General features: G+C 38.4%; 1 gene segment (V, D, J or C); it reads left to right on the plus strand.

Moving 5' to 3' along the window:
- The first annotated feature begins 4252 nt into the window (after positions 1-4252).
- LOC115116337 (Ig mu chain C region membrane-bound form-like) lies at positions 4253-9134 on the plus strand. The segment is given in 7 exon segments: positions 4253-4730; positions 5569-5868; positions 6070-6354; positions 6485-6790; positions 7113-7427; positions 8229-8383; positions 8856-9134. Coding segments are annotated over 7 exon segments (1392 nt in total).
- Positions 9135-12375: the final 3241 nt, after the last annotated feature.

The following is a 12375-nucleotide window of genomic DNA, read 5'->3' on the forward strand; positions in this document are numbered from 1 at the left end:
CTGTTCTGAGCCCATTGTAATTTTCCTAAGTCCTTCTAAGTTCCTCATGTTTCAACTCAAAATTAGTCTAAATGCCATATCTTCAACTGAATGTTCTTGTTTTGCAGGTGTTGTTGTGATATCAGACTGGATCAGTCACATTCTCATGTGTAAAGACGAGGAGATACTTTTAAATTGTCATGTAAAATCTCTGAGTTTACAATGGCAAGGTTCTTCATGAACTGCATAAGGCAGAAACCAGGCAAAACTCTGAAGTGGATTGGGAGCGTTGACTCTGGTTAAACAGATGTTCCAGACTACTCATACTAAGGGTAGTTCACCCTGAATGAGGACGTGTCCACAAGCATACAGCGCTTTGAGGCCAAGAGTCTGAGATCAGAGGACTCTGCTGTTTATTATTGTGTTTGACAGACACACTGATTGAAGCTGGTAAAGCAGCTGTATAAAACCCCCCAACAACATGGATAGGTGGTGTATTACTTTATTTCTTTGTGTCACACTAGAATACTGAGTATCATTACTGTAAATAATACAACAACAATATCACAAAGCACTACACTATAAAAGACTCCAGCATCTAACATTCAAACTACACAATAAAACTATCGCTTGCCCAGTCTTGTCACACAAACAAGTAATTATCAAAGTATCCAGAACATTTTCCCCATCTCTGAGTTCTCTATTTAATCTCTTTGTGATCTTCCCGCCCTGTGAGGAGGAGTCTATGCAAAACTCTGACCTCTTCTATCACTACTTATCTCATTGCAGAGTGGAAGAGAGGGGCTGAAGCTTTGAATACTAGACTGAGTGATAGACACTGACAATAGTCAAACATGTTTAACAAAGATTACATAATAGGGCTACTGCTAATGGTTGTAGGACTGTCAGGTAAACACTTTGTTTTTACTTTCAACAGATGGTTGTGTCTACTTAAAAGCTCTTCTTCAAGTTTGAAATCTACAGGGCTGTACAAAAACTGACTAAGCACTTCTCTCACTGGAATAGTCTTAATAGTATGTAAGACAGACAATAAACCGAGGATCCAGCATAAGTGTATTCACAGCATACCATTCCCCATCAAGCTCAATGAAGCTGGCCATGTTAGTCAGTAAATATCATCTTGATGACAGCTTATTTACATTCACTTGTATATCAGTCTAATCCAATTAGGAGTTTGAATTACTGGTAGGAATTAATGTCCTCATTGAGCATAATTAAATATAAACACAGAATTTTGATAGCATATTTTTACTGTTATATGAAAAGAGTAATAGGCCATGTACTGTATATACTGTATCTTTGGTGGACACCGATAGTTAGATTATCTCCATCTGTGCATCAATGATAATGATTAGAATAACATACTGTACACCACGAGCAGGACAGAACCATTTATAATGCTGCACAATGCATTTCATAACAGATAATTGTATTATTACAATACAAAATATGTTCTACTCAACATGTCACCTTGATACTCGTCATTTATTAACTGTACTTCTGCATTAATCCTAAATCTCAGACTTGATGCAAATAAATTCCCCTCTTTGTACAGTATATGTAGAAGGGTCTGTCTCTCCTTCACCTAGTTGGAGTAAATAAGTATTGTTCCCATCAGTTCAGCTTCCACACAAACCATGTTCCCTGCATCTCTGATTCTGCTGCCGGCAGCTGCCTCCTGTATACCTTTTAAATAAATATTACTATAACACAATCAAGCTTCATCATCTTATCATGTACCTGATGTTAGACCATTTTCAAATATCGCAATCCCCCCACAGGTGTGTACGGTATTGTTGACTCAGAACTCAGCAGCCCAGCTCAATGGTTGTAAAGCCCAGAGAGTCTTGGAGCATCACCTGTAAGGTATCTGGGTATTCTATCTGTGATGAGAGCAATACCACAGACTGGATTAGACATCCTGTAGATAAAGCTATAGAATGGTTCAGATGAAAACTGCAAGGATTCTTTGAAAAGCAGGTTCAGCATCTCCAAAAATGGTTCCAACAACATAGTGACTTTAGAAGGGAAGAGAATTCAAACTGAAGACACAGCTGTGTATTACTGTGTCAGATATAATGACACACAGTGGCGTGAAGCAAAGCATGACCTGTTCAAAAACAACAAAGATGTCTGTCCCATGAAACCATCGTTCCCTAAGGATGACCCAGGTCATATTGTCACAGTCAAAATAGACACTTCCTGGGAATGAGATAAACTGTCTGAAAAGCTTTATACATCATTAGAATCATGTATCTGCAATCATATTTTAACCATGAGTAACAGACATGTGCATGGAAGTACAACATATGTTTCATGTTTATAAGCAGGTTATAAGTATATTTTTTAAATTAAGCGAATCAAAGTTTGTTATTTGTTAAATTAGTGCTAAAGATTGTAAACATCCAAACCATTCATAATGATGTTGACTAAATAACAACTATTAAGGGTTAAACCATTCATAATGATGTTGACTAAATAACAACTATTAAAGGTTAAACCATTCATACTGATGCTGACTAAATAACAACTATTAAAGGTTAAACCATTCATACTGATGCTGACTAAATAACAGCTATTAAAGGTTAAACCATTCATACTGATGCTGACTAAATAACAACTATTAAAGGTTAAACCATTCATACTGATGCTGACTAAATAACAACTATTAAAGGTTAAACCATTCATACTGATGCTGACTAAATAACAGCTATTAAAGGTTAAACCATTAATAATGATGCTGACTAAATAACAACTATTAAAGGTTAAACCATTAATAATGATGCTGACCAAATAACAACTATTAAAGGTTAAACCATTAATAATGATACTGACTAAATAACAACTATTAAAGGTTAAACCATTAATAATGATGCTGACCAAATAGCAACTATTAAAGGTTAAACCATTAATAATGATGCTGACTAAATAACAACTATTAAAGGTTAAACCATTAATAATGATGCTGACTAAATAACAACTATTAAAGGTTAAACCATTCATACTGATGCTGAACACATAACAACTATTAATGAAGGTTAAACCTTTCATACTAATGCTGACTAAATAACAATGATTTTGAGTTAGGTAAAAATTAAAACATTATTATAAGAAAGGCATATTATAAGAAAGGTTCATACATGTTTATAGCAGTTATAAAGAATTGTACCAGCAAGATTTAGGTAAAATGTTCTAATTCAAAATAATAAATACATTTTCTATAATATATATTACATAACAGTTTCCTGAAGGTAAACAATATCGTAAAATATTCTAAGAAATAGTAGATATGTGTATGATCAGCTATCCACAACCATCTGAATCTGTTGCTATACTCATAGAGCAGGTGTGTGGTTCTGGTGGGAGGTTTTTGTTATGGTGTGTATCACTGTGACTATACAGGGGCCACAGTGATATTACACCGTACAAAAACCCTTTGCTCCTGTATGGACTGAACAGGTCATATAATTACACCCTAGGACAAATTAATAGGATTCTGGCCATAGCCATGATATTTGGTTTTTATACTGCAACACTTAAATCCATACATTTGCAAACAACTGTTACAAACTAACAATGGATACACCGTTTGTCAGAAACAATAATCCACCAAATCAAAGATGAATATGATACTGTAAGAGTCTTTAGTATTGTTATAATATATTGTATTATGGATGGTTTTATGTTTCTTAGACCTCACTGAGAGCAGAGTCATATGGAATCCCTATGGAGATGTGAAGGAGGTGTTTTTGTGCTGGGGTATATCACTGTGATATGGGGTGGGGGGCACAGTGAAACGAGGCTGTACAAAAACCTCAGAGACAAAACCTGCATTATATCTGCATGAGGATTGGGACAATGGGAAGAAACCATACAATATTCTTCAAATGATCGTCTGATATTGATGTAACCTCATTGTAAATTGTTTTACAATTGTTTTAAGTATATTTTGATGGAGTGATGTCATGACATGGACCTGAGCATAATTTTTTTTTTTTTATGTATTCACAACATCTGTCCTCAAGAAATCAGGTGTATAATAATATTACAATATTGCATTATATTTTCATCTCTGTTGGATTCAGTATTATGACTTTTAAGCTGCCTATTTAGGTGCAGGGTTTTTGTACAGGCAGTGAATGGAGACAGAGCATTGTGATGCTTTTGACTACTGGGGTAAAGGGACACAAGTCACCGTCTCAACAGGTAAGCAAACTTAAATGTATTGTATCCATAGAATGTTTATTTTTCCCATTCTATTTTGTGTGTAGAAAGAACATATTTTTGTCTTTTCATTTTTCAGATGCAAAATGTAATTGAAAAGACCTGTTCATAGTCCACTAAAGAAATGGTTTACATCAATTTGCTTATTTCCTTGAAAGTCAAATAGTTCCTCAAATTCTAGGTTCTGCTGTTGTAGAATAATGCAGAAGTTTGTTTCCTAAAGTCTTATAAATAGAAAACCATTCGTTCCTCAGAAATGTACAGTCTAAGAGAAAATGTTACATATTGTGGAAATACATTGTTGACCAAGTTTGACTCTGTGACAATGTAGTATCTATTTAGATTTGTTTTTACAAACCAATGTACTTTGAAGTTATCAAGATGAGTTGAAACTGATTGTCGTAAAGAGGGTGGTTTTGTATTGCTTGGCATATGCCCTTGTCACACTGTGTATGGTGGATACTTTGGCTATTGGGGGAAAAGAACAATGGTCACAGTCTCATCAGGTAAGCCATTGTTTTTGTGAGTTTTATTAATGCAATCAAATTGTTGTAGTTTGAAGATAAATCATGGTTTTATGGGGAAAAGTGGACATTACTACTTGGATAATGTTGTTAGAGTAGCACACCTAGAAAAAGCAGTATATTGTTTGTTCATCTGTCCACATACGTCTTTCACTTTTTGCGATTGATGTTTATTTAGTTGATTATATAGGCTTTCCTTTAGGTCAAAAATTACCATGTGAAAATGAAAATGTAGGCATTCATATTGGAGTCTAACACATAAACTGATTATAGGTAGAATAATAAAAGTTAATCTTAGTCTATATTGATTTGAGTATTAATTGTCATCACCTCAATCCATATAAATAATTAAATTAAAATGTTTATTAGTGGAACAGTATGTTTTATTTGACAGTTCTGTTTTCACTGGTAAATCTGTCTGCAATTGAATGTGTTAATGTGCATTTAATTGTGCCTTCCTGTATTATACCTTTTCTAAAATGTTTATTCTATTCTACTGAGCCACTTACTTTATGTTCATATTCTTATATTGTATTATTTCTTATTGTTGTTGCATTGTTGAGAAGGAACCTGAAAGTAAGTATTTGTAATACACTACATACAACTAATAAAACTAGAAACATAGTGGTAGTTATGCAACAAAGAATACAAGACAGCCAACTACATGGAACTAAATGGTGCCTTATAGTGCAAGATTAAATGGACAAGTAGTTCTCAGGTTATAACTGTGTAATGACCATTTTACCATGGTAATTCCTAGTAGTTTCCTGGTCAGTTTTGTACATTCAAATAAAATGTCACCTTTCTTTCTTTCTTGCAGCAACCACAGCCCCCTCTTCCCTATTCCCTCTTATGAACTGTGGAACCCCTACTAACGACACCTACAGCATTGGTTGTGTCGCTACCGGCTTTTCGCCTTCCTCAATCACCTTCAAATGGACAGACGCCAGCGAGAGTCCGCTGACGGACTTTGTCCAGTACCCGTCGGTTCAGAGCGGGGGAGCCTACATCGGAGTCAGTCAGCTCCGCGTGTCTAAGAATAACTGGGAAAACTCAAAGTCTTTCATTTGTTCTGTGGAACATCTTGGAAGTGAACAGAGAGCAGTCATCAATAAACCAGGTAAGATCTGGTCATTAAATATATTTTCTTTATGAAGTTGATTCTATTTTTCTAAAGATTGCATTTTAATGTTTGTGATGTAAACTATTTATGTTTAGAAAACCTGATTATAAAATGATACTTGGTGTTTACCCTGGATGTCTTATTTCTACAAGGGGTTAAACTAACATGCAGACATTTTCTTTACCTCCCGCTACACAGTCTCAAAGTCTCCATCAGTGTCTTTGCTTTCGGGGCCCATTGGCACCACCCAGTACCTGATGTGTATGATTGAAGATTTCACCCCCAATAAAGTCACTGTCACCTGGAAGAAGAATGATAAGGAGGTGGAGGGCCCGACCCCTACTGTAGGTCTACAGCCATCAGGCCTCTACTCAGCCAGCAGTCTGCTGAAGGTCAACAACACTGACTGGAACAACAAGGTCAAGTACAGCTGTGTGGTGCAGCACCAGGGACAACCCACCATCAAGACGATCTCCAAAACAGGTCTGTACATAGGAGTAGACTGTACTACAATAGATGTCATGTTCACATACAGGATCTCTATTATGTAGTGTAGTTCCTCATCAGTAACATCAACATGTCCTGCTTTCACACTGCTTCTCTCCCTTTTCAGAACCACTGACGGTGACTCTGAACCCACCGAGTGTGAAAAAGGTGTTCTTGGACCACCAAGCAGTGCTGGACTGTGTCATCACTGGTACAGACCAGAACACAGTGGCTGGTACCACTATCACCTGGCAGGTCAACGGAAAGGACGAGACGGAAAAAATCATTGAATCAAAGGGCAACCTGAACAGCAGGGTCAGTACTCTGACCATAGACCAGACGGAGTGGACCAATGTGAACAAAGTCCAGTGTTCTGCCAAGAAGAGTGGCGAAGTCACACCGGTCATTCAGGACATCAGCTTCATCAAAGGAAGTAGGTCACTGAAACATCTCAATGTGGTTGTGATTAGTGGTCACCTACTCCAGTTTCTGGAGAGGGAGACACAGGATGTGCAGACTTTTGCTCCAGCCCAACGCTAACATACCTGAGTCAGCAAATCAACTAATCACTAACTAATTATCACCTTTTCTTAGTTGAATCAGGTGTGTTAGTGCTGGACTGGAACAGAAACCTGCACAGAACCAGGGTTAAGGACCACTAGGTTGATTTTAAACTGATATTCACATACTGGTTTTCATATGTACCTACACATACATGAGTGTAACGTTTCTCCTTAAAATCAATCCTCTTGTAGGTCGAGCCCCTTCAGTGTCCGTTCACCTTCTCCCGGAGGAAGACACCAAGAAGGAGGGGGATGTGACTCTGGTGTGCCTGGTGGTCAGCCCGTCTCTCTGTGACGTCTACATCATGTGGAAGGAGGACAGCAGCGAGTACCAGGATGGGGTCACCAGCCCTCCTCAGAAAACCCCGGAAGGCAACTACTCTGTCACCAGTGTCTTCACCGTCAAAAAAAATAAGTGGGAGGGAAACTCGGTTTTCACTTGTGCCGTCAAGCACCGCTTGGACAACAACACAGCACCTCAGGAGAGGAGTGTGTCAAAGTCCATGGGTAACTCATGTGAAGACAAGTGATGTTAACCTGTGTGTTGTGTCGTTGTGTCTCCTTATTGACTCCTCTGTGGGTCAGAATAGCCAATTACAACGTGTATCCCCTGTTATCCTCTATGATGTTTTCATTGTTGTCCTTGTTGAGTTAAAGTTAACATGTTAGTGTTGTCATTGTTTTGTTGACTGTAAGCATATTGCCAATTGTGATATTGTCCAGTCTAATGTGGTGTAAAATGTCAGTGCTATTGCACAGTCTTGTGTTGCCGTTGTTGTCCTTTGTCATTGTTCAATGTGTCTTCCTAATGTGGAGGCTGGCTAATAAACAATACCGCATATGAGATCACATGGTTTGATGTTCGTATATCAATTGCTTAAAGTCTTACAATATTCTGGTCTACTGTACATCAAACACAATTGTCATGAAAAGACAACAGTACTAAATAACCTACATAGTAGTATTATGCTTCCAGTAAGGTGGTCATGGAGGTACTATTTAGTGTATTGGTGTAGTTTGACATAATGTTTGTGGGTGTGCATGATAATATTAGGCCAATATATGAGTCTGCACAGATCAGTTTTATGTGTTCTCTGTGGGTTGATGTGTGTGTCTGTGTGTGTACATATCATTTGAACTCAATTAGCTGTATTTGTTAGAATATGATCAAGACTAATACAATACAGGTTTACAATACACAGACACACATGAACACGCATGAACACATACAAACACACATGAACACACACACACGCAGACACAAGTATACGTCCGTTTCTCACCACCTGTCTCTCTCCCTGTTCTCAGAGAACTTCCTACTGACTGAGCCTGAGGCGGGCTTTGCTCTGAGCTGCACGGACAACTTTGAGGATGAGTTCGGCAGCTTGTGGTCCACCACCTCCTCCTTTATCATCCTCTTTCTTCTCTCCCTCACCTACAGCACAGTGCTCAGCCTGGTCAAGGTACTGACACCACTTATTTCACGTGATTGTAGACTTCTGATGAAGGCCATTGGCAGCTGAAAAGTCACAATTTAAAATAAAATAATTATTTATGAAGTGTTTAATTGAATGTGAGCATTTCACTACACTAGCAATGTTTTTTTTTTAACCTTTATTTAACTAGTCAAGTCAGTTAAGAACAAATTCTTATTTTCAATGACGGCCTAGGAACAGTGGGTTAAATGCCTGTTCAGGGGCAGAACGACAGATTTGTACCTTGTCAGCTCGTGGATTTCAACTTGCAACCTTTCAGTTACTAGTCCAACGCTCTAACCACTAGGCTACCCTGCCGACCAATAACATCTGATTTGATTGGGAGCGAGAGTTGCTCCTTACTGAGGAGAAGCTTTTTGTGGGCCAAAGGTAACCCACGTTGTTCCACTTTGCTGTCTGTTTATTGTAATAACCTGTATCTGTCTCTGCCTCTTTTCAGGTAAAGCAGTGAAGAACACATGATGGACTGCAGAGATAGATGTGTCTAGATTAGAAAGATGGTTATGGCACAGTGTTCTTCACTAATAATGTTATGTATATATCCAATACATTATTGATTATGATTGATTCGTTTTGTTGATCTCAATATTATGCAAGCATTGTGGTGATGTGTTATTTTTCCTTCATTGATTTCTATTGTACACTATCTTTAAATCTAAGTGTATCCTCTGATGTCTCTGTGATCTTTTTCACTTGAATAAAGTCTAAGATTTAGCTAGTCATTGTCTTTTTACTGAGACATTCACTGGATACTAATCCTGGGAGATATCCAAAAACATGACTGATTTCTGCTGGGAGTGTTTCTGCTTGGCAGAGTTTTCTATGGAGGCAATTTACAGCTGTATTCCCTCCCAGGACAGATTTAAACAACCTTAGGCTATATCTGTAATACTCAACTAAGACTTAAACATTCTGTTATCAGTTGATCTGAGGTGGTTTCTTGGTTCTCTAACTTGTCTAACAATAGTGTCATGCAAAAGCAGCTTCCTCTCTCTCTATCCCCTTGATACCACACCTGTGGCACTGAAACTGTCCAGCAACTGCCAGGGCTACAAATACACTTCCTTGAAAGAAGAGAAACACTGCATGTACGATAGCAACGCAACGCGCACACACACACACACACACACACACACACACACACACACACACACACACACACACACACACACACACACACACACACACACACACACACACACACACACACACATTACAATTTAGCAGATTAACGCTGGAGTGATAAATGAGCAGACGATGGTGTGCAAGTAGAGATACTGGTGTGCAAAGAGCAGAAAAGTAAATAAAGACAATATGGGGATGAGGTAGGTAGATTGTGTGGGCTATTTACAGAGAGACTATGTACAGCTGCATCGATCGGTTAGCTGCTCAGATAGCTGATGTTTAAAGTTAGTGAGGGAAATCTACGTCTCCAGCTTCAGCGATTTTTGCAATTCGTTCCAGTCACTGGCAGCAGAGAACTGGAAGGAAAGGCAGCCAAAGGAGGTGTTGGCTTTGGGGTGACCAGTGAGATATACCTGCTGGAGCGCGTGCTACGGGTGGGTGTTGTTATCGTGACCAGTGAGCTGAGATAAGGTGGAGCTTTACCTAGCATAGACTTATAGATGACCTGGAGCCAGTGGGTCTGGCTACGAATATGTAGCGAGGGCCAGTCAACTAGAGCGTACAGGTCGCAGTGGTGGGTGGTATAAGGGGCTTTGGTAAAAAAAACGGATGGCACTGTGATAGACTGCATCCAGTTTGCTGAGTAGAGTATTGGAAGCTATTTTGTAGATGATATCTCCGAAGTCGAGGATTGGTAGGATAGTCAGTTTTACGAGGGTAAGTTTGACGCGTGAGTGAAAGAGGCTTTGTTGCGAAATATGAAGCCGATTCTAGATTTGATTTTGGATTGGAAATGTTTAATATGAGTCTGGAAGGAGAGTTTACAGTCTAGCCAGACACCTAGGTATTTGTAGCTGCACAGAGTGGTGGGGGGTTGTACAGGGTGAAACCACTGTGCCACATAGCGGGTCACAATGATACAGTCCATGACAAAAACCTACCACTTCTACCAAGCACAGAGTGTGAGAGTGCTGACACCTAAGGGACACAGACATATACATTCTGATTGTCTATAGGCAGTTAAGGTCGCTGAAGTTGGAGACTTTTATCTCCCTCACCAACTTCAAACATCAGCTATCCGAGCAGCTAACCGATCGCTGCAGCTGTACATAGTCTATTGGTAAATAGCCCACCCATTTTCACCTACCTCATTCCCATACTGTTTTTATACTGTTTTTTTTATTTATTTATTTACTTTTCTGCTCTTTTGCACACCAATATCTCTACCTGTACATGACCATCTGATCATTTATCACCCCAGTGTTAATCTGCAAAATTGTATTATTCGCCTACCTCCTCATGCCTTTTGCACACATTGTATATAGACTGCCCATTTTTTTCTACTGTGTTATTGACTTGTTAATTGTTTATTCCATGTGTAACTCTGTGTTGTCTGTTCACACTGCTATGCTTTATCTTGGCCAGGTCGCAGTTGCAAATGAGAACTTGTTCTCAACTAGCCTACCTGGTTAAATAAAGGTGAAATAAAAAAATAAAAAAATAAAAACATTTATACACATCAACTCAAACAAATGTCCATACTCTTTAGGCCTACTTCAGACAAGAACAACTTTAAAACAGACATACACTGAGGAACAACTACTTTTTATATACACTGTAAATCATGTGATCTAAAAATGAGCTTGAATTGAACTTCAATAGCAGATGTAAATGACACTAGATTGAAAAGATATTGCCGACATGGAGACATTGGAGGTTTCCGTCAGTTTAACTGAGGATTCTGTGGCAGTATGTAACACACATGCACGCACAAGCGCTAGCACACATGAACATTGTAATATTATTGTATGGTGGTATTATACATGTTGTATTGTAGATATGTAGTGGTGTAATAATGTTATATGATGTACTGCTTTATCTTTTGTTCTATATGTAATATAAGTGCCTTAATGTGTTTGGACCCCAGGAAGAGTAATGGGGATCCCTAATAAATACAAATACAAATACATGGGTTTTTGTAATGGTGTGAGTCACTGTGTACGGGAGTGGCCACAGTGATAAACATCAATACTAAAACCTCTCCATGGACATGAGGGTTGACAGCATTGTACTGTATAAACATCGTCTTCACTCTGGACCCATATGGGAGATCATTTCTGCTATGATTTTGAATGGTCATATTCTCATCTTCGTTTTCTCCATTCCAGTATTGGTTGCTATTCTACTATTGTGTCCAATGTTTCTGATTTCATACTGATTCCTACTCTGCTGTTTTTAGCCATATTGATGAATGACAATCATGTTTGTTTTTCTGACGTGCCTGTCGATATAAATATACAATGTAGCACCCTTTAAAGGACGTCTATCCTTACATTAAAGATGTAACAATCATGGTTATCACGTTGTCCAGACATATAGCTTCATTTACAGGAGGTATTGACTACCAAGTATTATATACACTCATATCAAATACTGCCTCATTCCACTCACTGTAGCAGAATTTAGAAACATTCTATATCGCCACCTACTGATATATAGCAATGTCAAGTGCTCCATTTGAGGTTATTTGAAGGATACATGAAGGATTGATGAGACGTTTTATGTTTCCTCCATAAAGACGTTAAGACCATATTGTTCATAATCAATTGTTGGGAAACAATGAGTGTACAGAACACAACAGATGCTTCCTTTTGATATTGAGAGAAAAGGCATCAATGTCAAATGTTTCACACAGCTGCCCTCACTACATTGTAAATTCCTGTCTAGACACGAGAGGGTTTTTGTACAGGGATGTATCACCGTGCAGTATAACAGCCACAGTGATACACTTCCCCCTCTCTAACATAGATGCTGGGCTTAGAGTGCGTATTAGG

Source organism: Oncorhynchus nerka, linkage group LG26 (genome assembly GCF_034236695.1).
Source record: "Oncorhynchus nerka isolate Pitt River linkage group LG26, Oner_Uvic_2.0, whole genome shotgun sequence".
Classification (NCBI taxonomy): domain Eukaryota; kingdom Metazoa; phylum Chordata; class Actinopteri; order Salmoniformes; family Salmonidae; genus Oncorhynchus; species Oncorhynchus nerka.